Raw genomic sequence first — 27,422 nt, 5'->3', positions numbered from 1 at the left:
CTCGACAGTCTCTCTCTCTCTCTCTGGGAGCGCCAGGGGGTGCTCCTTGGGGGAGGGGTACTGTCATGAGTCAGGTTTGATCATATCTGCTCTGTTGTTCACTTCAGCTGTTCCCTTTTACAATCAGCGCTGGCGCGCATGCATTACCTGTTTCTATTTGATCCAATTCACCTCTTTACTAATACCTGCCCTGTCTTGTCACAGTTTTCCAGATTTTTGTGTTGATTAAAGCTTATGGACATTCTCTCATTTGAAGAAGACCTTACTTTAATACCAGTCTAATCTAGTCCAGTTACCTGATTTCTTATTTAACTTTATTTTCCTTACCTGTAATCTGTGCAGTCTTCTCGTCGGCTCCAGCCCTCGCGGCGGATTTTCTGTTGCTCGTCTACCAGTCTGCGTTCTCCTGCGGGTGGTTGAAGAACGGCAGCTGTCTTTGTTCATCATTATACTGAATAAACTCTCTTTATTTGAATTGCAACCTCTGTTTTTCTGTCCGAGCCGGACACATACCTTTCAAACAGCAACTCTTGCTCAGTGCCTGCGAACTGCTTTTATTTTTTATATATACTGTGATCTGGATGACACCTATGCATAAAGTGGCCAAAGAAAGACTGGTCTTACATACTGCCTCCCTTCCTTACCAAGAAATCACAGCAAGCTTATTATTCCATTGAGCCCCCAAACAATGATGACTATTATACCCTAAAAGGAGAAATATTTGAACTGGTGAGGCTGTATTCTGTATGGGCTGCCAAACAATTTACTATATTGACTTTTGATGACACAGCCCCACCTTAGCTCGCGATGCAGAAGAGAGAAAGAAGCTAATCTGCCCCGGAGGCTGATTAACCCATGGTGACCAGCAGAGGGCACCCCAAGACCAGTTAGCAGACCAGTGGTCCCCAGCCCAGCAGATGAACACATGCTGACTGAACCTGGTTGGCCAGCTGCATAGTGCATTGTACCATGCTTCCAGGCACCCCATCATGATAGGTCACAGTAGATGGAAAGATGGTGACAGCCACCCTGTATGCAGGAAGTTCCATCACTCTCATCCAGTCTGGCATGGTTTGCTTTAGAGCAGAGTACAGCCAGCATCCCAATAACATAATAACAAAGTGCTGCATAAAATAATCCTTAAAGGTGCAGTATGTAAGTTTGACACCCAGTGGTAGAACTAGGTATTGCACTCCTGGATCAAAACACATTTTTACTTGGCTCCTCCTCTGAGTCCACACAAGAGCAGGTTGCCAGATTGAGGTAAGTGGGTCTGACTATCAAGCCTAAAGTCTGATTTAAGGCTGATTTGAACCGTTTTCTAACTAAAAACAATGACACGCGATGGAAGAAATATTTTCCATACTAAAAAGGGTTTTTGTCCAAACCAACACCTGAAATTTCTATTTTAGAAACAACTTCTCACAACCCCACCCCCCTTGATTCTCATTTTTGTCAGCGACACCCCCCTTCCCCAACCTTCATTTTACAAAGGGTATGGCTATCTAAAAAAGATCTGAGATCTTTTCTAAAAACAATGGAAGAGTTTTGAAATGTTATGTATAATATTTGGCTAATTATTCATCAGATCTTTAAAAACAGGTGATCTTGTTAAAGTGAAACCATCAGCAATCCCCTGCTTTTCTGTTATTTTGTAGTATATAACGTTTTACTATTTATATATTATTAAATTATTTATATTGTTGTTCTATATTATAGGTGGAGTCATCGCCCTTCCGTTATTGGTGAGATCACTCGATGCACAATGGTCGACAAGTAAACAAATATAATAAATAAAAATACATGGTATCTGTGTATAGACAATTAAATGTTGTACAGCAACCTGTAATTTGTGTGCTTCAGTTGTTGTGTTCTTGACCATTTTAAGATGATGCGATGCTATTGGCCCTACAGTGAAAACGTGATATGATTTCAGCCTCATTGCTCAAGCTCCTGGGCTATTGGCCAGCCTGATGACAGCCCTGGCTCGCACTGGCCCGACAGTGACTAGTGCCTGCACTAAAATCTCTCTACAACAATGAATCAGTTTAAGTTCTGTCACTATACATCTGGATTATATATTTTTTCTTAATGCAATTTCAGTCTCTGTGCTTAATTAACAGAGACTACCAGTTAAAGAGAGTACCAAAAAAACACAACAAAACAGGAAACTGTGAGCTGAAAAGTTTACAGCGGCATACCCTAATAAAGTCCACAGGTCAAAGTGTGCTGTAAAAGTTCCAAAGCAATAGCCCACCAGTGTACTAAATACAGTCCCAAAATAGTGAGGGGTCCTGGAACTGCTATTGCCACCCGTGCTGGGCCAATGTTGGCCACATTTCAGGGCAAGTGTGGGCTTCCTGGGGGCTAGATCAGGGCTGTCCATGCAGGGGCAGTACTAAAAGGCCAATAATTTGCCAATAAGCAAACTCTCACGGGTCCTGCACTAGGTCTGAATGCACTGGACCACACCAGGCCTTTGTGGGAATCATGTGGGCTGTCTGCAATTCAGGGCTAATCACAATGAGTCGATAGTAAGCCCACTGCTGTGAGTCAGCCATAGCTCACAGTGCCTGCAAAAAGCTAGCAAGAGCCTGTAGGAGTATGTTTGCCGAGTACTCTGCTGGACTTCACAGCTAATCGCTACAAATTTATAGTGACCTCATATCATGTGACTTTGCATCAACTTTAGTTTCAAACTATAAAATTTAAATTGTTTAGAAAAATACTTAAACAATGTTTATTGCTGATAAAATTATGATTGATATTACTGTTTTTCAGCATTGTGTAATCCATATACACACATCTTACAATCTCAACAAAAAAATTTGTCTAAGCCACGGTCAGCTTCTCACCATTTCCATTTTTCAGTAAAGTAGTCCCAGTCTCTCTCAGTTTCAGTAACAGCGTATCCTGTAGACTGGACAAAGGTTTTTGCGACAGGACAAGCTTCCTCCAACAGACCCAGACCCCAGGTTGTGATTGGTCTGCGCTGGACTGCATAGGCAGTGAATAATGCTGACGCCACTGCTCCAAGGAAACCAATTGGATGAGAATGAGTCATTCTTCCAGTCTCCACAGCAACTCCAACTAGTGAGGACAGCTGACAAGGATGAGGATATCTGTGAAGCAAAAACAATTACATTTCCCTAACACTACTGATACTGTAAATATCTGCAAAAAAAAAAAAAAAAAGAAATATATTTGCTCCTCACCTAAGGCCTATGCACATGGACCTCATAGCTGCCCCACAACCTGTGGCTTCTGGGTTATAAGGTACTCTATAACCCCCTTCAGTGCCCGGCCGCAACTGTGAAATACCTTTAGGCATAAAAGAAAATTAAGATATACAACCTCAAAACAGAAAAATTTGAAACAGTATGAAAAACGCAAATTAAAAGAAAGAAAGAAGTGATTTCTAAATTTACTTTGACTTGTATTTCATTTCATACAATATAACAGCATATTATTTAATGTCCTCATGATTTTTTATAATTTTTTTTTAAATAAACACATTTTCCAATTTTGGTTCTTGTAACACATTAAAAAAAGTTTGAGCAGTAAAGCATTTACTGCTTTGTAATGTTGCCATTCCTTTTCACAACACTTAAAGATGTTTATGGACTGAAGATACCATATGTGGTATGATAACTGTATGTGAAAAGTTTTTTTTTATGAAAATGTCTCTTTAAAAAGTAACTAAATGTAATTTAAGTTGTTTCTGGATGTTGATCTAGGTGTTAGATGTAGAATTCTGCCATCTGTTGGTTGGTGAGGAGCCCAAAAAAAAATGTTTTGTCCAGCAGAGGGCCATAGAAAGCCATTCATTTCTCTGAATGTGGCCAACAGCTCATACCAAAACATGTGTAATACATTGTAGTGATTGTATGAATATATAAACATTAGAAAAGACATTTAGAATCATTCTTTTTTTTAAATGGTATATTTATTTGCTTTTATATCATGTCTGTTTTCACAAAATAATGGCACAGAAATTTGACAGATAGGGGGCCTGTTTATATGTGTGTTTTTGTATGTGCCTGCTTGGTTGTGTATGTATGTGCCTACCTGCTTGGTTGTGTGTGTGTGTGTGTGTGTGTAAGCATTAGATCTCATACCATTTTACTGTTGTTATGCAAATGAAACATTTTTTTTTGCATTTCCTATTCATTCCAATATGGCAGTCATGCATATGTGTACAGTACAGTGTGTGTGAGTGAGAATGAATTTTCTACATTACATTTGTGCTCTAGTAACAGGTCATAATTTCTCTTTTTTTTTTTTAGATTTATTGATTGTCTTTGACAAATGAAAATATATAAATACCCCCCCCCCCCCCACCCGATTTCATTTAGCTAACATTAGTTTGTCTGAAAACTAATGAGAAAAGTTATTTACAAGTCTCTCAAAACCATAACTAACATGATGTGGAGGATTAGTGAGTTTGTTAACCATAGCAAATAAAGATTTTGCACTGCACATATAATTATTTATATTGTAATTTATTTAATTTATTTAACAGGGACAATGCTCATTAATAAACAGTGAAACTGTAAATAAGCCAGAGTTAGCCACAAGGGCTAATTTTCATCTGTTGCCCCTGGCCAGATTTTAAACTTAAAAATTAAAAAACATAAAATCAAAAAACACATCATCACACATACAAAAACAGTTACATATGACAACAGGATAAAACATGTAATAAGAATTTCTTAAAATGTTAGACAAAATAATTACACATGATAACAAACTTGATTTGCTTTTAGCCATTTCTTTAACATATTTAAAAGTTGAATAATTTGTAACACCCCTTAAATCAATGGGAAGTGTGTTCCAAAAATGACTGGCTCTAACTGAGAAGACTGATTGTGCAAAAGTTGTACATCTGAACTGCACAACACAGTCTCCCCTGGTAACAGATCGTGTTGCTTGACCAATATTGTTCTTGTGTGTTACAAACTCACATAAAGGGGGTGGAGCATATCCATTTAAATTTTTAAAAATCATACAAGCATCAGCCAAATATTTCATATTATTAGAGCTCAATAAATAATGTTTTTGTATTATATTACAATGATGATACCTAACAGACTTCTGATCAAATACTTTAAGTGCCCTTTTATAAAGTGATTCAACTGATTTTAAAACTGTTTTACTTGCGTGTGACCAACTATTAAGACAATCTGAATATGAGAAAAAATCATGGAGTGCATAAAAAGTTTTGCTGCTTCATTAGTCAAGTAAGGTCATATATGCCTTAAGTTGGCCAGATTAAATGTAACAATTTTAGTGACTTTCTTGGCATGCTTTTGGAATATCAATTGTGAATTTAAAATTAGACCTAAATATTTCAAATCAGAGACAACCCTGAGCTTTTCTCCTTTAACGAATACATCAGGATGATGGGTAAATGTCAATGATTGTAAGAAAAACATACAAACCGTTTTACTTGTATTCAAATTAAGATATGATTCACACCAATCAGACACATGAACTAATGCCTCTGTTAAATAATTTGCTGCCAGTTGTTTGTTTTTCATGTGCACATATAGAACTGTGTCATCAGCATACATCTGAATATTAATATTAGGACAGACTTGTGGGAGGTCATTTATATACAGACTAAACAGAATAGGGCCCAGAATGGATCCTTGAGGAACTCCACAATTACTGATTCTGTATACTGATTGACTATTACCAAGTCACACACATTGTTTCCTATTTGTTAGATATGAAGTCATCCACATAATTGCCTCTGATGAAAAGTTAAAAAGAGTGAGCTTTGAAAGGAGTACCTCATGATTTACTGTGTCAAATGCTGTTTTTTAAATCTAAAAAAAACTGCTCCTATTACTCCACCTCTGTCAAGTTTGGATTTCATATTCTCTATAAGATAACAAGTAGCAGATTCGGTTGAGTGATTAGTTCTAAATCCAAACTGCATTGGATGTAAAGGGGTATGTCCCGCATTTAAGTAAGCAATCAATTGCTGTGCTACCCATTTCTCTGCTACTTTGGCAACTGTAGGCAATATACTAATTGGCCTATAGTTTTGTACATTTGTTTGCTCGCCAGCTTTAAAAATCGGTGTCACTATGGTTAATTTCCAAGCATCTGGGTATATACCTTGTGTAATTGAAAGCTTTATTAGATGGGTGATAGAGCCAGCTAGTATATCCTTTTATGTTTTTAAAAACATAGAATCTAATCCATAAGCGTCTTTTGCTTTTAAAGTTCTAAGTGAGTCTATAATGTTTAAAACCTCGGATTCAGATATATCATCTATTTTAAAAATTGGTTTATTATAATTTATTGGACTGCGTATCGTATTTTAGAAGACAGATATGAGCATCTTGCAGTATTTGGGTCTGTAAGATAATTTTTATAATTATTACTGCTTTGAATAGCACAAACTATAGCATAAAAATGTCTGTTAAATGTAACAGCCAATCAGAGGTGTTTAAGTTTGTCTGTTATGTATTTCTTCAATGCCTTTGTGTGCAGTCGCATACCTAAAATGCTTGATGGTCCTGGCTTCCTCCCTTCCATGTCCTTCATTCCCTCCACATAGCGGAAGGCAACCTCATGCAGCAACTCCTCACCATCTTTTGCTTCAAGGCAACAATGACAAATACTATTTATTGAATTTCAGAATTATCACTAACATTCTGTAAAGTTAAATTCAATTCACCCACTTCCTGGACCCACCTGTTGCTAGAGCCTCAGCAGTTGCCAAGTGAAGTACTGTATCATCACTAACTGGCCAATCAGGAAGCTCCACCTTGATGTTTTTCAGCCCTCCAAGCTCTTGTAGCTCCTAGTATGACATAATAAATTATGGTGCTTACCATGAACTGTAAACTTATAAAAAAAATTAAAAAAAAGTGGTATGATTCACAGCAGGGGTCACCAACTCTGTTTCTGGAGAGCTACCTTCCAGCAGAATTCAGGTCCAACCCTGATCAAACACACCTGAACCAATCAATAGAACCTGAAGCAGCACTTGATAATTACAGACAGGTGTGTTTGGTCAGGGTTGCAACTGAAATCCTCTGGAAGGTAGCTCTCCAGAAACTTGGTTGGTGCATGTATAGTGGTATAGTGTATGCCTGTTTCTTATTTCCAAGAACGCAGAGAATGGACTTGCGTTCTTGTGAAGACCGGTCTTGCTAGGTCACCTCGGAAGAACAAACTCGGGAGACCACGAGAACAGCGAACGTGTCCTGTGAGAAATGAGATGCTGCGTTCTTTCTGATGGTCACATGACCCTCGCGCATCTTTAACCAAAAGTTATTTAAACATAACAGCATTCATACAGTGACTGTTTTTACCCTTTTCACAAAATATACAATGCATAAAGACTTAACAAATATACGTTGCACAATACAAACAAAACAGATTTTAATACAAATCAGCAAATAAACACCCTTAATGTGTTTATGCCTTTATTAAGATTTTCATGATAATGTTTACTTACATCGTTTCATTTAGGGAAACTCCTGAGATAAATAAGTTATATCTCTGAACTTTTAATATTAAATCTATATAAAATGCTGCGCTTCCCACCTCCAGTCGCAATGACTTATGGAACTTCTAGAGCGATATCAAGAACACATCTGAGAAGTTTCACCCATTCTCCATTCTTGCAGTCTTGAGTATTGGAACTGAGCTTTGGCTATTGATGATGACATTACACGAGACCATGAGGACGCAAGATCGCTAAAGCACGTATATTGAGAAACAGCCCATGTCCTTGGACTGTGGGGGAAACTGGAGCACCCAGAGGAAATACACGCCAACATGGGGAGAACATGCAAACTCCACACAGAAATGCCAACTGGCCTAAATGGGACCAAAGGTTGGAAGCACTGTCTTATGCTAGAGAATCATTTAAATACTAGTTCTAAAGTGACTTTTGTGGATTAGTAACGGTTTCTGCTGTTTTGAAGTCTGCAGATGTGTAAGAATGGCAGAAGAAAGTAGTTCCTATTACAAAAGCGTTTTCGAGACTCTCCGTGTTTGATTTCTGACAGATTTCACACAGATATGTGTGACAGTGGTTTGCACACTGGAGGGTGGTATCGGGTTCGCTCTGTCATGTGAACATGAGAGCTCGCCCTCTGATGTTGCGATGGGTATCTGATCTCCAGTGAGCGGAAACGCAGGCACCACAGGGGATGAACCGCCACAAGTACTTGAAGCTTGTATAGGGTGCGGTGTGGAGGAGTGTGGGTCTGCGGGTCCAGAGGGGACAGATAAGCCCCCACCGTAATCCTTAGATCTGCCTGAGTGCTCATCGCTTTCGTGGGGAACAACAGGGGTGGCTCACACTTTTGCAAGTGCAAGCCGCGGTCTCAGCTGTGCAACAGTCATGGCCTCACAGTAAGCACACAGGGATCGAAGAATCACCCATCTCAACCACCGCTGTCTGCGTCATCACCTACATTGGGTGCATGAACCTTGATCTCTCTGCATTCAACTCAGTAGATGTTATCTATTCAGTCACGTGAGGCTTCCGAAGCAATAAGTCTGAAGCACTCTCCTACACATGCTGGTTATATACTCTGCTAATGATTAATGACCAGCACCTGTAGAGCTGTGCTCTGCCAACTCATAGTCCATGCTTTTATGACTTCTAGGCTGGACTACTGTAATGCACTGTTTGCTGGCTGCCCAGCATCCTCTATTAACAAACTTCAATTAGTACAAAATGCAGCTGCCAGAGTTCTTACCAGGTCTAAAAAATTTGATCACATCACCCCAATTTTATCCTCCTTACACTGGCTGCCTGTTAAGTTTCGTATTGAATTTAAAATATTGCTTCTTACCTATAAAGCTTTGAATAATCTAGCTCCTGTTTATCTAACCAATCTTCTGTCTCCTACAATCCAACTCGCTCTTTAAGGTCTCAAAACTCAGGGCTTCTGGTAGTACCTAGAATAGCAAAGTCGAGTAAAGGAGGTCGAGCCTTCTCATTTATAGCTCCTAAACTCTGGAATAGCCTTCCTGATAACGTCCGAGGCTCAGACACACTCTCCCCATTCAAAACTAGATTAAAGACCTATCTGTTCAGTAAAGCATACACTTAGTGCACCACTTAGGGGGCTTCCACACATGTTATGCATCTTGTTGATATACACTGTGAACATCAGCTACGCTAATTATTTTCTTTATTCTCCATTTCCACCTGGGGATACTCTTCCCGAGGCCCTCAGACTATGCAGAGTCACTGATTCGATCCAAGACCAATAACGAGATGATCCCAAGCTTTTTTTATATCCTGGACCTGGCCGAATCCTGAGCAGCTACTGTGATGGTCATGGAAGAGTGGAGAACATGAGACTGATTCCTGTGACGCTCCAGAGACAGACGAGTCTTCGCTGAGGCCAGCTTCCAGCCTCCGCCACTGAGACTGCAGCTCTGCACAAGAGGTTTGGCCAGCGGAGAAATTAAAATGGTCGTGCCCAACTGAGCCTGGTTTCTCTCAAGGTTTTTTCTTCACTTCCGCCTTTAGTGAAGTTTTTTTTCCCTCTCCGCTGTCGCCACTGGCTTGCATGGTTCGGGATCTGTGGAGCTGCGCATCGTTGGATTTGCTCTTCAGTATTTGGACTCTCAGTAGTGATTATTAAACCACACTGAACTGAGCTAAACTGAACTAAACTTAAACACTACAAACTGAACTACACTGTTCCTATTTACTGTTACCTTTTATGTGAAGCTGCTTTGACACAATCTACATTGTATAAGCGCTATACAAATAAAGGTGAATTGAATTGAATTGAACTCATAGGCATTCATTGGCCCATTTTCTTAATGTTCAGAGTGATTGGTCATCTAGCGATCTCCCAGAGTCTCGTCGAGGTTTCTAACCAGAAAAGGAAGCTATTACACTGCAGAACACACCGAAGGGGACAATAAAGTTTACAGTAACAGTAATTCAAACAACATGGTGCATAATGTGAAAATGATACCTGTGCCAATATCTGAAAATAGTAAAAACAAAATGGTGGATTGTGAAAAGCATACACTTCAGCAATCCAATAATGTCATTACATTTTAAAAGGAGGGGATAATCAATCCCTCCTCAAACAGGAAGGAATAAAAGCTTTCCCTATTTGGAACAAAAACAATAGCAAAAGTATTTGAATTTAAAAAAAGTTAAATTAATTTTGAAATTAAAAGCTTGTTAAATAGTACTGAAACAAAATGCATTCCATTAACAATTGATTGTATTTTAATGTCTTGAATTGAAATGGTTTGTATTTTAAGGTCCTGAAATTTTGTTGTTTATTTAAGGTGTGAATATTTAAACTAAAAATCACACAATTTCATGGCTAAATTCAATACTTCATATTCACCTTCCAAAATTCACTTCCAACAAATATTTAGTTCTGTGTAAAAGGCAGATTTTAGTCATTTATCTTTTTTCACATATTTACTTGATAAATAATCTTAAATTGGTACATCTCAGCATGCTTGAATGAATTAGCAGTTTCAACAACAGGTTGATATGCATGCAAGGTCAAAAAACATTTTCATGCTTATATGCATTTAATTCTACCTAATTATCCCAATGACTCCCATATGATTTGTTCAGTGACTCATTTGTTCCCTAACCCCTCCTCAGCACAAAGCTAATCTGCAATGATTGGTCCGATGACCCAGTCTGTTGTGTTTGGTCAACTGGGTTCACTGCAACATGGAGAGAAATGCCTACCACAGCTATAAAGTAGCACACAGAGTATGTATGAGTGGCAAAAGCTTAATTGTTTTAAAAATTGACCACGCATGTGTGAGGAACAGCTGATGGTGGCCATAGCAAAGGCAAAAGGCAGAGGATTGCGAGTTCAAAAATGCATTTAAATTGGTAAAGAAAGAAGCATAGTAGCATTTTCAATGTGGTTTTAGATGCAATATATGAATAGCGCTATGAAGGTTAAACCTTAGTTGACTATTTCTTTAAAGAATCAATAGTTTTAATCATGGTGCACTTTCAGATTTAAACCTCAGCTATGAAGGTATTTTTGGTGCAATACTCCCAAGCAGCTGTAAAAGTGTAATTTGTATTTGTAAAGAATAAATGTGTATCAGTAAATTTGTACTTGCAGAGTAAGTTTTGTCTCCAACCTACACAACGCAACATTTACACCTTTTCAAATCCTGCAATGCAGGTGCACAAATCTCATTGGATGAATGTTTTCAATAAAGGATAATACTTTCAATAATGTATGCATTTACATTGTTTGACAGAATTAAGAAAGTAAGATATATTGTCAGGTAACTATTCATGTAGATTTACTTATATAGTTAATTGTCTGCATTTATCATTATTTTTGAAAGTGTTGGGGTGAGCTAGCAATGCATTCTTGGCTAAAATATTTAGTAAAATCAGATTTTTTTTTGAGTGTAAAATTAATCATAAAACATGGTAGCATTGGTTATTAAGGTAAAGCTGGTTTTATATTTGCACATTTAAACATTTTAATGGTCCCTATATTGTTTACCATGGTACTTTAAATATTCGGTCTGAAATTGCATTTAAGTATGACTTCAAAACAACATTAGCACTTTTTAATTGAATGTGGACATTGCTGTATTTTGATAGTCATCAGCTGCTAATAGGATTTCCCTATGTAGAATTTGAAAATAATATTTTTCAAAATTATATTTTAAAGGAGAAAGTCAGAATGTGCAATTATAAAACCAACTTTACCTCAATGCATTGGTTTTGCTCACCTGCTGAGACGCACCCTGGTCTGCCATTTTTCTAAAAGAAATATATGAATTAAATTGTTTAAATTATAGGGTCGTATTATATGAGAAGACTGAATAGCGAACTTCACATAAGGGTAAGTTAGCCATATTACAAGAAAACAGGGTCAGCGATATCAGGCAAGTAATATATTTTTATTTTTTCAATGCACAACACGCGTAGCTCTGTGTGTGTGTGTGCTCTCTCTTCTCCCGGCTGCTCCTTCTGTTCTCCTTAAGAGGGGTGTCTTTCCGGCCCAATCATTAGAATAAACAGGTGTTATTTATTATTTCTGATTGGCCTGCTGATTAGCCGCCGGGCTCAAAGCATGCTCTCCCCCCTCATTGGGTGTTCGATCATGCTTACCTCTCCACAGTTGCATTGTGTAGGTTGGAGACAAAAAATACCTACACATTTGCAAATTTGCTTTGCAAGTACAAATTTTCTGATACACATTTGTGGCTATTCTTTACAACTACAAATTACACTTTTACAGCTGCTTGGGAGTTTTGCACTAAAAATACCTTCATACTCAGCTGGATGTTTTCATTCACTTAGTGCTATGTTACACATTGCATGGAAGGTAATTAAAGAAAAAAAAACATAATAGGGGTTCTTTAAGCATGAAAATGTGTATAAAATATTTTTAGCTGAAATATTCACAGCTTAAATAAACTACAAGATTTGGACAAGGAAACTGAACGCCTGATTTTTGACCACAAGAATGAATAAATATGGTGTAGGACCTCCTTCTGCGGCCAATACAACCGCCTGACTCGTTTCTCCAAAACACCCCAAAGTGACTCAATAATATTTGGATCTGGTTACTGTGCGGGTTATAAGAGATGTACACTGTCATGTTCACTAAACCACCACCCTGTCATCTGTCTTACTGTGGATATTGGTGCTTTATTGTCCTGATACACAGCACTGCCTTCAGGATACAATGTTTGAACCATTGGGGGCGCATGGTCTTCCAGAATGGTTCAGTAGTCCTTGGCAGTGACGTGCCTATCTAGCACAAGTATTGGGCCTAGGGAATACTATGATATTGCAGCCCAAACCATTACTAAGCCACCCCTATGCTTCACTGTCATGCAACAGCCTGGGTGGTACTGGCACTGCTGAAGAACAATGTACACCACTGCCGCTCAAAGCAACGCCTCCTGAAACACGAATCCGCGCACGACAGCAGACAACCCACTAGTTCATGTCATTTGGCAGTTAGAAATGTAGTTAGTGCTTGGCCGGCTGCATGCAGGAATTACACTTATTACTAAGCCATACTTACAGTACATACTATTTTAGACCTAATATTTAAAGTAATGTGGTAAACAATATAGAGAGCGCATTACAGGTTGTCATTGTTCAAAAATGAACCAATGTGAATATAAAAGCAACTCCAGCTCAGTAAAGCAGGCTAGGCGAAATAGCACTATTTACTTATGTTTTGTTTATAAACTAAATAAAAATCTACATTATCGATTATGTAAAATGTCCCTTATAAAACTGAAAATACTCACATCAATCTTTCGCTGGAAGATTTCAGTGGCTGAACAACACTTCTGTGCATATAACCCATTCATAACAACATCTATTTAAGCTTTGCGTGACCAAAATACTTTTAAAACATAACATTACCTGTCTAAAAGAAATACATCAGCCATGGAGTCATCCTTCCTCCAGCGTGTTGTAATGTTGCAGTGTGCATTTGAATATTGATGATTGATTTTACAGAGTTTGAGGTTTACTGTATCATTATTATTTACAGATGTTGCTCTACCTTAAAGAGCCCATGTTATGGGTTTTTGAAAATGCCCTTCCATGTTGTGTGTAACACAGCTCTAAGTGAAGTGAAATATCCAGCTAAGGCTTAAATCTGTAAGTGTACAGTGTTTAAAAATGTTGATTCATCTATAAAAGAGTCGACTCATAGTGCTTCAAACGAGTCGTCTTGATAAAGAGTCATTAGGTGTTTCATGATGACGCGGCTACGAAACACAAGTAGTTGCGCGCGCAAACCCGGGAGATTTGAAACCTGCGGCCCCGCCCACTAACAGAAAAAAAGTCACACACACACACATACACACAGACACCGGTCGAATGAAGTCAAGTTGTGCAGATGGATATTATTGACAGTCCACCCAAAGATGAAACCTCAGCAATATAGCCTAGCCTTGAGCAGTTAGAGTGCTTCTGGAAACTACATGCTTACAAAGAAGACTTCATCGGTTTGTTAAATGAAGGATCAGTAAAGACTGTCAGAACATGGATCAGTGCATCATGAATCAGTTTTTTCCTCCATTTCACAAGTGTAAGTATGTGCGATTAAAATTATTGCCTCGTTTACTCTAGCTTGCATATTATGTATTTAGTTGTGTTTTGTTACTTGTAACCACGTGTACTGTATCAGGTTAACTCTATATATTCTCATATCGCGTGTAAAGCCACGTTGAAAACGCGACGCGTGCCGCTTTGTTTACGGATCGTCAGCTTTTCCTACACACATGCAATGGTCAAGTTTCAAAATAATTCAGCTCAGGTTCGAGGTGAGGTGTCTAAATTGCACCCAGCAAGCTGAACTGGCGCTCTAGGCGTGTGTGTCGTGTCCTCGGGGAGGAGTGTAATTTGTGTGTGTCTCCTCTGAGGAGGGTAGTGTGTGTGTGTGTCTCCTCTGAGGAGGGTAACGCTCTAGGCAAAGGATGATCACGCCGCCCTCTACCCGATAGTGTAAACGAAAGTGACCCACTAGTAAAGTGAGGACCTGTGTGTGTTTAACTGAGGACGCGGGTGGTGAGGGAGGTGTCTCCGACGCCACCGCGACCTCTCTATTCTGCCGCCCTAGGTCTCCTCTATGGACGCGCCGGCCCTGTGTGTGTGTGTGAAAAGAGCAGGTAGACTGTGACGGGCTAGGAGATCTCCTCGCCAGTTCTTGGAATATTTGCTTAATAAAATAGTTACTCGTCTGTATTTTCTAGTGCATCGTCTGTATTTACATTCACCCACTGGCAGCCAAAATCCACTATAAAGTGTGTATGCGCTGTGACTACTTTTATATTGTTGATTAGCAGCTGGGCATTTCACTGTGTCTCGTGCTGAAGCCTTGTCCGTGTCGACCAATCGCAGCAGGCTATCATCGGTCCAATCAGCGCATATTAGCTTCGCGCTGAGGTGGGGTTTGGGAACAATTGAATCGCTGAACGATTCATATGGGAGACGCTGGAATAATTAGGTAAAACTAAATGCAGATTATAAGGCTATGAAAGTGTTTTTTGACCTTGCACGCATATTAGACTGTTGTTGGAGATCCTTACAACCAAAATATGACCCTATTTCATGTATAATATGGGCTCTTTAAAGTTTGCTTTGATTGTTCAATATTTACACTTTACCACTGCACACACTTTGTAAAATCTTTTAGGCCACATTGTTGAAGGTGATAATTGAAGACTTCAATAAAAAAAGCATGCTTTTTGAAGTACCTGATAAAGTTGTGCAATTTAAAAAGTGTACATTTCCAGAAAAAAAACATTTAAAGCAGGTTTCATCTCTTATTTCAAGAGTCAGTAAAATATACAAAACGTATGCAAAGCTTTTCTGACCTGGTGGATGGCAGGGCCAGATTGGTTGTATTCCCACAGCTGATTCCTGTATCCCAGAGCATCTCCTGCAGCACTGAGCAGCATGCCTGTTGTGTAATGATCCACAGTACTGCAACAAGATTCATTAGTTTTAACATTATTATAAACACAATTTAGATATCACATCAATGGCAAAATTCTAGACTCTATATTTTCGCATGATGTTTACCAATGATGGTAAATACCATGTATTTACTGAACTATGCATGATGATTTATTGCACCATGTAGGATGGTGAATACCATGTATTGCAGTGGATAATAGAGGATAATAGAAAATGCAATTTTTCTTATTTTGATTTGAAATCAAATTGTTGGTGGGAATGATTATGATACGATTGCAGCATCATTATATTTTTTATAAAGGTTCAGAACTAGGAGAGAAATATTATTTAAAGGTGCAGTAAGTGATCTGCCTAAATGCTAACCGGTTAGCAAAATATCTTTCAAATAGAAACCCTTCCCTGCCGCCGAAAAAAACGCCTCCTGAAATTACGAGCATGCATATTAAAGATGACAGAGACCCACTAGATCAGTGGTCCTCAACCTTTTTATCACCGTGGACCGGACAACGCTTGACAAATTTACCGCGGACCGTGGTGGGGGGAGGGGGGTGTAGTGGTCACGCCGCATGTGTGCGCAAGCTGCGCACCTCCATTGGAAACAACAAACTTGCGTAAACTTTAGAAAAGACGCAATATGCAAACGGCCCCTAAAAGGTCACCGTCATTTGCGATCTCCAGCAGTTGATCTTCTTGCACAGACATGGTGGATTCACCTGATTTGTTGACAAATGGGTTGCAGATCCATGACCTTTCAGTTCCTGGGTCTTTCACAAGACCTTTTCCCCTTGGCAAAGAAACTTTCCAAAGACGTCTGTTTCTTACTCATTTTGCTGCTTGAGAGTTAAATTTGGGCACTCAAGTGACTGAGATGTAACTATAAGAATGCAATCTTTTTCAAAATAAAAGATTTTTCAAAATAAAAGATCTTTCAGACTCAGATAATAAATAAAATGGAAATAATTACTGATTTCTTGTGTGGCCCGGTACCAATTGATCCATGGACCAGTCCCGGTCCGCAGCCTGGTGGTTGAGGACCACTGCACTAGATCATGTCATTCGCCAGTTAGAAAACTTAGAGAAAACTTGGTTAGAAAACTAAGCCATACTTACATGGTATTTCCGACCGAATATTAAAAGTAGCATGGTAAAAATACATAGGGAGCACGTCACAGGCTGTCAGTGTTCAAAAATGAACCAATGTGAATATTAAGCCAACATCACCTCAGTATAGCAGGCTAGGTGGAATAGCGCTATTTACTTACGTTTTGATGTTCAACTAATTTAAAATCTACATTATCGATGTTGTAAAATGCCCGTATGAAACTGAAAATAATCAAATTAATCTTTTGCAGGAGGATTTCAGTAGCTGAACAACACTTTTGTGCATATAGCCCATTTGGAGCAACAAAATCTACATAAGCTTTGTGTGACTAAACATAGATTTAAAACATAACATCACATGTCTAAAAGAAATACTTTAGCCATGGTGTAATTTGTTTTTACCACTGTCAATCATGTCCACATGATCACGGCCTGCGTGCACATGCAAATGGTGAATTTGTGTGAACAGAGGTACGCAGTGGTACATATCTACATTTGTTGACAGACAGTTTGGGCTACTCAAAATTATGGGATTATCGGCCCGACAATTTTTTATTAGATGAACGTTTTTTAGACTTATGCCTAACCCAGAATATAAAAACACATATAAATACATTTAGATCGATTACTTTAATCATTACCAGTGCTTCCCATATATAGACTTTACTTGGACGGGCTGCGCAGGTATATAAACCGTCACCCAAGTATATTTAGGGGTGACACATGAATAATACTATTATTATCATCCTTTTACACTTTTTTGTATCCATCCAAGAAAACCAAACATTTGCGATCGATTAACCAGTGGAAAATCTCTGGCACTGCACGTTTCCTGCTGGTTCTCTGTGTGCGAGAACTGTCACTCACACAGACAGTCACATGCTCTGCAGACCCCCAAAGATGTACACTTAAAGGTGTCTGACCGTAGTTTCTGAATCTCCTAAATGTCCGGGATTCAGGTTTTACTTTTGCTTTCTAAAGCTCTTAGCAAAAACTCAACTGATAAATGTTGTCTGTCAGCTCATGTTAATTTGTGGTTTATTTTATTTTTTTGTTTGTTTGTTCAGTGTAGGTTGCGCTGGACAGCGATCTTTGGACCTCCTTGATAATTTTGTTGAGAAAGTTGAGAAAACAACAGCTCTGTACTTTGTAGTATTTACATCATGTAAAAATGCTCAGATACACACACTTAAGCAGTATCATATATTGTAAAGGTGTCTTTACATCACATTTCTTAAAATCAAAATTATACATTTGTAATTCTTCTGTAAATGCATTTATACATCTATGAACAGCACTGGTAGTGTGTAAAGACACTAATGCCTCTTTCAAAAGTACTTCTGTGCCTTATTTGAGTGTGAATTTGGTATTAGACTGTGTATCAGGAATGAGGCCACAGGTAAGTAGAGATGACTGATATAGAGTCTAAGCACAGTTCAGAAATTTCAGAAGTTCACTCCTGGAACATTTGACCAAAAAAATTAAGAAGTCTGTATGAAACACCCATACACTCATTCAGCAGCAGAGGCTAATCCATCACGTCCTGGAGCTGCATCAGTTGGCATTGCTGTGTAGAGTTTGCATGTCCCTCACAGTCCAAACACATGCAGTATCGGTACATTAGAAAAAAATGAAGAAAAAAATGGTATGGAATTTCACTGTGGTCCAAGAATGGTTTAGTTACCTACTCCTCCATATGCCAAAAGATGTTAGCTCCAACCTTAAAACAGAAATTTTAAATTGTGGAAGACCACTGCGGGCCCGTCCGCTACGCCACTGTGTCCCATAGACTTCCATTCATAAGCACACGAATTCGACAGACTGAAACTTGTGCATCAAGTTTCGCAGTTCGCTGCATTGCAAAGTTTAAGCTTGGTAAACTCTGACCTGCGAAATCGCATCACGTTATTGCGTGAGACCAATCGAAGAGAAAAACCTGACCTCTCTGTACAGGAATTTAAAATAGGGACCAATCTCTCGCTTTTTTTTATGTTTAATCATCTTGTTTAATCCTGCCCCCTGCAGTGCCGTACAACACAATTTCACATATTCAAGCTCTAGTGTAACCGCAGCTTTACCTATAGGTTTCAAACAAGCCTAAAGGTCTCAATTAGTTTGATCAGGTGTGTTTAATAAGGATTGTAAATAATTATCTGTGCAGAGCTGTGGCCTTCCAGGAACTGAATTTGATACCTGTGCTACAGACCATGATATCCTCATGCTCAGATCATTTAAATTGTACAGGTGTCAGTGGACAGGATTTACGATGGGATAAGTCATAGTTAACTGACCATTACGAGTTTGTAAATATAAATAGACAACTTTCAATAGTCAAGTCATTATGTGAATTATCAATTTTAGGCCGTTTTCTATTCACAATATACATGCTGCTCCTGGGAGATATTAGAAGGCAATGGATTAGCTTTCATTGCTATGCAGATGATACTCTGTTTATTTCAACAAAACCTGATGAGATTTCTGAACTGTCTAAGACTGAACTGTCTGAAAATGCAGCGTTTCCCACAGGTTTGAAATACACTTGTGGTGGTAGTCAGATTGAAACAAACCTTAAACACCACAATATATATAATAACAGAATAATAACAGACAAATAAAACTAAAATGTTTAGCATTTAACACCTTTTACATGAAACTTTCTTTTTGATGGATTAAAGTAAAAAAACTGTTGAAATTTTAAAAAAAGAAAAGAAATTCATTATTTCATAATCATTTTTATGCTATTTTGAGCCATGAACACCTGCTGACAGGTAAATCTTAGAGATTGGCCAAAAGCATTGGCCAAAGTTTCTGTATATCCATGACCGACAAATTGTGGCATGAAACAAGCTGACCGCTTCTCAATCACTGTTTCATCATGAGCGTTACTCAGAGTCGCCTCCTGTTGTTATAAATAATAGTACAATGGTGAGCGTATCAAATATACGTTACAGCTGTGCACGCACAGTCAACTGCTGAGCCAAGTGAAAGTATGGAAAATCAGGCTGAAAAAACATAAAACCAAGCTGGGTCAGGCTTTAGTATAAGACATTTCTTTTCTGTTTGTCTCCAGGCTCTTCTCAAAGCTACTGACAGTCAGAACAGTTACAATTTTCTATAGTTCACACTCACGGATGTTAAAAAAAGTGTAAAACAATAATAGTAGTAAATAAGTAATAAATAAATTTTAAAAAAGTGTCAAACCAAGTATACTTGGCCGGCCGTCAATATAGCTGTGTGGCACTCCCAGGAAAATCATTCGATGCAAGTTTCCTCCAGCGCTTTATGCAACAACAGCTCATGTTCATCATGGCACCATATGTGATATTGGCTTTTCGTTTTTAATTTTGTGACAAGTTCAATTGCAGCTAATTTCTCACACTATGCATGCAAACAGACAACAGGGGATACAAATTTTCAAGCAACAATCCAACTCTGCCATTTCACTCATTAACTTTTCATTCATGTCACCCCCCCACAACAAACTCGGGGGTATGGGATGATAGTACGAGGTTCGGACTGGTGGGAGAATTTTCAGCATAGTCTTCATTTCCTGCTCGCATTAAAAAATGTGGTCTCTTGCTTGAAACCATTCTCATGTGTTTGTCGTAAAATGCCTGACAATTGTGCATGCTGTCGCAAAATGTAGCAAAAAGTACTACAAAAGGGTAATAATTTGATTAAGGTGTTTACATGTCTGTACTGCACATCTAGTCATATGAGATCTTGTCACACCCCTAGTATGAATGTATGTGCGTTTCTTTTGTTAAAGGAATTCAATCTTATTATTATAAATACGAAAAAAAAAATACTTATATTTTAATAAAATTAAATTTACATTATTATTAGCTACATTTACTAAATGTTATTATTTTGAAATGATGCCATGTAGCGCAAGCTCTGTGATTGGTCTGTTTGGTAGTGGTGACGAGTGTGGGCGATGCACAGAGCCGCGAGCCTGTTGGAGCAAGTGTTTACAAGTAAGCTTCATTGGAGCAAGCTTCATTTTTCTCTTCAAAAATTGAACACATCTATCAGCAAATTCTGTCCACTTCTGTTTTGAATCCATCTGACCAAGTCGTATTCACCCCCTCTCATTCATTCTCAGAATTTGTTCTACCCTCAGTAACTGAAATATGTAGTCTTATTCTTAAATCCAAACCATCTACCTGCAGGCTAGACCCCCTACCTACTACTCTTATAAAGGCCATACTCCCTTCCCTTTCTCCTCTCATCACTGACATAATTCACTCCTCTCTCACCACTGTTATTGTTCCTTCCTCTCTCAAAGTTGCTGCTGTTACTCCAATTTTAAAGAAACCTGATTTAGATCCCAATAACCTCAATAACTTTCGTCCTATTTCCAACCTTCCATTCATCTCCAAAATTCTTGAAAAAACTGTCGCTACTCAACTTCACACCCATCTTTCCTGTAATAACTTATATGAACAATTCCAGTCTGGTTTTCGCCCACTACATAGCACAGAAACAGCTCTACTCAAAATCACTAATGACCTTCTCCTAGCAGCTGACTCTGGTTCACTGTCCATTCTTCTTCTGCTTGATCTAAGTGCTGCTTTCGACACAATTTCACATAACATTCTTCTGGACAGGCTCGCTTCAATTGGCATTGGTAACACACCTCTCAGCTGGTTTCATTCATACCTCTCAGGTCGCACTCAGTTCATTCAATTAAAGCCTTTCACCTCGTCATCAGTCCCTGTCACTACTGGTGTGCCCCAGGGTTCAGTTTTGGGTCCGCTGCTATTTATCATCTATCTTCTTCCACTTGGTTATATTTTCCGTAAACACCAAATTCATTTTCATTGCTACACAGATGACACCCAGCTCTACCTATCAACCAAACCCAACCACAAACTCCCACCTTCATCCCTTACTAACTGCTTTGCAGACATCAAATCCTGGTTCACCTCAAACTTCCTGAAATTAAATGTCAATAAAACTGAACTTCTACTTATAGGTACACAATCCCCTTTAAATAAATCCCATAGCTTTTCCATTCCCACAGATGATTCTGTCATCACCCCCTCCCTTCAGGTTAAGAGTCTGGGGGTCATCTTCGACAGCACCCTTTCATTCACTGCACATGTTAATAATGTCACCCGGTCTGCTTATTTCCACCTTCAAAATATAAATCGTTTACGTCCTTCCCTCACACCTCATTCAGCTGCCATTTTTGTCCATAGTTTAGTCACATTCCATTTAGATTACTGTAATTCCCTTCTGTTTGGCCTCCCTAAAAAAAACTCTTCATAAATTACAACTGGTACAAAACGCTGCAGCCCGTATTATCTCAAAAAACCCCTCTATCTGTCACATTCTACAGCAGCTTCACTGGCTTCCCATATCTTTCAGAATGAATTATAAAATACTTCTTCTCACTTTTAAAGCAATCCACAATCTTGCTCCTCCATACCTTGCTAATCTTGTTCATATCACCACACCTTCTCGAACACTCAGGTCTTCTTCTTCCATTCACCTCACTGTTCCCTCTGTCCGCCTTGTCACCATAGGGAACAGAGCCTTCAGCCACTCTGCTCCTCAGCTTTGGAATTCACTTCCTCCTGATCTCAGTAATTTAGACTCTCTTTCACAATTTAAATCCAAACTCAAAACACATCTGTTTAGAACAGCTTATTCTCTTTAACCCGACTACATTTTTAAAAAAAAGTTTGTATTGTATTTTATTGATTTTATTGTGTTTTTATTTGAACTGATTGTTCAAGCTGTTCTGTATGGTGACCTTGAGTGTCATGAAAGGCGCCTTTAAATAAAATGCATTATTATTATTATTATTATTATTATTATTATTATCATTATTATTATAAGTGTCGAGTCCTGTGAAGGAGCTCCATATGGAAATTTTGTTTTGTGTTTACCTAATTATTAAAGTTGGTGCATGTCCAATGGTTTGCGCCTCTAAATTAGCTAGTTTTTGCTTCTTGTATATTGTTGTACATTTAGGTAGCATTCAGAAAAAAACAAAACCCCTGCCAAGAAACTCGACACAGAGGAACATAAAAACATGTGTCCAGCTAGCGTTTTGAAAGTTTCATTGCAGAGCAACACAAACAGCATGCAGAAGTATAAAGGCAAGGCAAGCGTCGTGGATCACAGCAATGACTCGACGCAGAGGAATAAATCAGCATTTAAAGGCTGAGGCAGATTTATACTTCTGTGGCCACTTTGCAGCCACATCTGATCTCTGGTTAAGTAGGATGATAGACCCATTCTTGAGCCTTACTTTGCACTACAGCACATTGACGATGATTGGAAGCTGTGCCAGAGATGCCTTGATATGGCATATTTTCCATTACATTAAAATTATTATTTACATTAAAATATTTGGGTACAGAAGATGCAAAAAATTGGCTGTTTAAAATATTTTTTACAGAATGTACAAGAGTTATTTCATTCAGAAGAGATACTGCTTGTTTTCTACTTTTAATATGAAAAATTATTGAAAATAATTTATTTTGTTTCCAAAAGTGAAAAATAAATAACTTTCACTTTTTTATAAGAGAAAAGTGACTGTTCATTTTAGGCAATGTGTGTTTTAATTTCAGTTGTTCAGCGTTGCTGTTTAATAAATAATCGATGATGTTCAATAAATAAACAGCTAGTAGATAGTGTGTTTCCTTCTAATTTTATAATCAGGTAATGCCATTCATTCAAAAATCTCTCACTTTGTAATATGCAATCAAATTTACTGTACTAAACTCATAAGTGAATGATGAGGGCAAAAAAATAAATAAAATAATTGTTTGTTAATTGTAATAGAGTTAAAATGTTCAATTAATCGAGATTTTAATTCTAGGCCAAATCGCCCAGCCTTAAGTTGAGCACAGCACAGCTTCAGATCTGATCATCATCACAAAAATAATAATTTAATAAGGTTGCATTTGCTAAATACTGTGGTTATATTTCCCAAAGAATGTGAAATAAAAAAAAATTATGAAATTACTCAATGAGTGTGAATAATGATCTTTGAGTTATTTTGTTTATAAGATTAACGTACCAAAATCAAACAGCGCAGGAGTGCAGTGCATACAGTACTTCACATTGTATTTGCTAAAATCTAACACAATTTTGCACTTAGGTGTTTAATGTTTTCTGATAAGAGAATTAGTTTAATTTTAGACACAGTATTGCCAACTTGCTGCAGCCATGGTTCTAATATTACATTTTTGACTGTAGGCCTACATATAAAAATTTTCACAGAGCTCAGTAAAACGTTCTTTAATTGGTTATTAATAATCTGTTCAATAATTCGTTAAAGCCAAAAACGAATGGTAAAACACAGGTTGTAATTAAATTAAATTTAAATAAATACAAAATATGTGTTTTATTAAATAAATATAACATATCCTTAGATTAAACAAATAGGCTATGTTCTGAACAATGCCCATGTCCAAGTTTATCATTCCATATAATTAAACACAAATAAGAAAATCATGTATGTTCTGCACAACCTATTTGACAAAGCAGTCATTGCATTGACTGAATTTTTTTTTATTTAGGATAGGTTAACTGCTGGCTTCACTATCTGGGCAAACTTAAAGGCTATTAATAATGGATATAAATGAAAGATAAACAGACCAACAGCGAATAGAATTAGGACACTAACATGCTCATCCATAGAATTAAGCCCAACTAAAGCAGAGAAGAAGACAGAGCAACACTTGCCTCACCTGCTGTATGTTCATGTTCTTTTAGAACATCAAACCAACATTCTACCCCAAATTTGAGCGCATTTACCCTGAATTCTCAGTTATTCACCTTATTCTTCACGTACGAGCGGGGGCAGCCATTGGAATCTTTTTGGCTCGAGACTTCCGGTCTCATTCACATCCATTCATTTTTAGACGTTAAAAACAGCTCGGTTTGCTGCTTGATGTTGCAAACTGACATTTTCTTATTATATTATTCTACTTTGTCTGTATAGTCATGAAAACACTTGCATGTAGAGCCAGTAGTTTGACCGTTTTCTGCCGTTTATTATTCCTAGTCATTTCTCCCATAGGCAGCGGAGTCGGAAGTTCTAAAACAATCGCAAAAACGAGCGCACTTCCGCATCGAAGAATAAGGTCAATACAATAACACATAATTTCAATATAAAACAATATTGTTGTTTTTTCCAAAAAAAGTGATTGTTATATATACTGTTAATTATTACTTTTTTATAACTAGAAATACTACTATGTCATTTGTTTTCATATGTTCTATTGTAAATATCACAATTGCTTTGTGTGTTAGCAGCTCAGTTTGTGCACTCCTGTCACCACCTGAGGAACCAACAATGACCCGCTCCACTGTCTCCAGCACACAACTTCTGGAACTTTTTACTTACTTTTGTGGACTTACTTTTGCTATTACTTTCATTATCTTTATCCTGTTTTATAAATTACCATTAATCTATTTGTATTTTTATTAATCAATTTTTATTAAAATTTTTCTTTATATCTGTTTTCTCTGTATTAGATTTTATGTTCATGTTGTTTGCACTACTGCCCTTTTTGCACTGTCTTGTTTGTACGTAGTGACGCTACACAGCTTTGGCAATCTGAATGTACAGTTAATTGTCATGCCAATAAAGCACCTAAAATATGAAAATGTAAAATGTGAGAGATCACCAAATGCAGACAACATCAGGACACTGACATGCTCATCCATAAAATTACAGCAAGCCCAACTAAATCATATGCAAAAAGAAAGTTATCTCATTTACTGAAATGAAGCAGAAAAAAATAAGAATGTTATTTAAATAAATTTGACATTTTGGGGTTAAATTTAGATATGTTACACACACAATTCTAAATTGCAATAAATGAATCCTAAAATGTTGATTGTTAAATATCCTGTTAGTTTTTTTAATAACTACTACTATGTCATTTGTTTTCATATGTTCCAATGTAAATAAATGCTTTGCCAATACATGTGTAGAATTTGTCATTCTAATAAAGCAAGTATAAATTGAACTGAGAGAGAGAGACATCAGTAAAAATGAGAAAACATCAGTGATGTGCTTACACACACACCTAAATTACTATAATTGAATCATTGTAAATATACTGATTATTATTGTTTTTATTACTGTTTTAGCTAAAATGTTGATTGTTAAATGTACAGTTTATTCTGATCTATTATTATTTATTGATTTGAATAAATAATATATGTTGAATAATTAAAAATATGATATATTGAATGATAATGTGATATATTGAATAATAATTTGATATATTGAATAGCATTATGATATATTGAATAATATGATATACCATTGATATTTTATTTTATTATATATAAATATCATCTTTTTTAACTACTACTATTTACTGTTTTTATAAAATATGTATATAACTTTTAATGTAAACTTTATAAATGCTTTGGCAATACATTTGTAATGCCAATAAAGAAATTACTGAAAACTGAAATTAAAACTGAAAATTGAGCGAGAGAGAGAGAGAGAGAGAGAGAGAGAGAGAGAAAGAGAGAGAGAGAGAGAGAGAGAGAAATGACTATTACATGTCTGTGTATTCAGCATTTGCATTCTGTAAAAATAGATGTTCTAAAGCAGAAGGCCAAAATGCCAAAGAAAACTCCAAACCAAATGCATGTTACAATACACGTAAAATTATATAATAACGAATAATGCAAACCTGATCAAGTTTGCCTTCTGATTTCTTTTAAAATATCGTGTTCCCGAAAAGACCAATTATCGCAAAATACTTTGTATACTCTGTACATACTTCGTATGAGGTGGCCAACGTACACCTAATATTAATCCCACATATCAAACTTGAAAATGCAGTGCATGCGACTCACCAGTCCATTGTAGAATCTGTCGAAAACTTCAGTTTAGTCAGAAGTGACTGGAAAACTCTTCAAGCCCTAGCCTACTTTAGACTATTTGCCGTTAAATAATGTTGGCAAGTTGTGTTTGTTTATTACAGTCAAGGGTAATGTTGTTTAAAGTCGCTCACTCTCGATACGGCGTTAGGAGCTATAAAAACTACTACAAAATCAGACATGCGCTCTGCGTATTTTTCCCAGATCTCAATAGCTGGTCACATGAAAGCTAGACGCCTCCCCCGCTGGATGGATGGTACGTCAACGCCGCCGCCATCTTAACCCGGTCACCTAGCGTTGCCAAATCGCTGTAATACATTCATAATCTTTACATTCTTATTAATATTAATACAACAAAATATATAAATACATATAAATATTATTTATATAAATATAAAGAAATAATACATATCTTGCTTTTTGACTTCATCTCTCTTTATGTCTTCAAATATATCACAAATTCTTCTAGTGTTAACACATTTATGAATCATGCAGTTATGAATATAAAATTGTAATAATATCAACAAATTATTCATTATTTAAGATTTTTTTTATCCTTACGTATTAAGCCAAACTTAATTATTTCCTATGAGAAGATAAGTCTTACAGATATTTTCTGTTGTATCCAAACTAATACTTCGTCCCGAAATGTTTGTACTTAATTACATTGGGAAAACAAGTGTTCAATTGTTTCAATATCTACAGTGCTCAGCATAATGGAGTACACCCCATTTTGAAAATGAATATTTTTATCCATTTCTCTGTGAATATAGGCAAAACAGATATATTTATTAAAATAATATTTTAGCCATCAAACATATTTAGAAATTGAAAGATAATACAATTAAATTCAAGCAAAATATTGCAAAACTTACAACCTACAAAATTTAAACTTTTTTTTAATTTTATTTTGTATTTAATACTTTTCTATAAAATGTACATTTGGGTGTACTAGTTTTTGGACCGTTATCGTAAGTTATAGATAAGCTCCAGATTT

General features: G+C 37.1%; 1 protein-coding gene across 1 annotated transcript in view; it reads right to left on the bottom strand.

Annotated features, from left to right (window-relative positions):
• Positions 1-26,617, bottom strand: part of adprh (ADP-ribosylarginine hydrolase) — a 32,337-nt gene extending 5,720 nt beyond the window's left edge. Inside the window, exons 1-7 of the mRNA XM_056468924.1 lie at positions 26,402-26,617; positions 15,355-15,463; positions 6,709-6,817; positions 6,513-6,611; positions 3,216-3,321; positions 2,856-3,122; positions 328-406 (exon numbers count right to left, since the gene is read on the bottom strand). Coding sequence (XP_056324899.1) covers positions 328-406; positions 2,856-3,122; positions 3,216-3,321; positions 6,513-6,611; positions 6,709-6,817; positions 15,355-15,463; positions 26,402-26,409 — 777 coding nt within the window. The 5' untranslated portion in view covers positions 26,410-26,617. The remainder of the gene's footprint in view (positions 1-327; positions 407-2,855; positions 3,123-3,215; positions 3,322-6,512; positions 6,612-6,708; positions 6,818-15,354; positions 15,464-26,401) is intronic.
• Between the last annotated feature and the right edge of the window lie 805 nt (positions 26,618-27,422).

Source organism: Danio aesculapii, chromosome 12 (assembly GCF_903798145.1).
Source record: "Danio aesculapii chromosome 12, fDanAes4.1, whole genome shotgun sequence".
In the NCBI taxonomy this organism is placed as follows: domain Eukaryota; kingdom Metazoa; phylum Chordata; class Actinopteri; order Cypriniformes; family Danionidae; genus Danio; species Danio aesculapii.
This window is presented reverse-complemented; position numbering and strand designations above follow the sequence as displayed.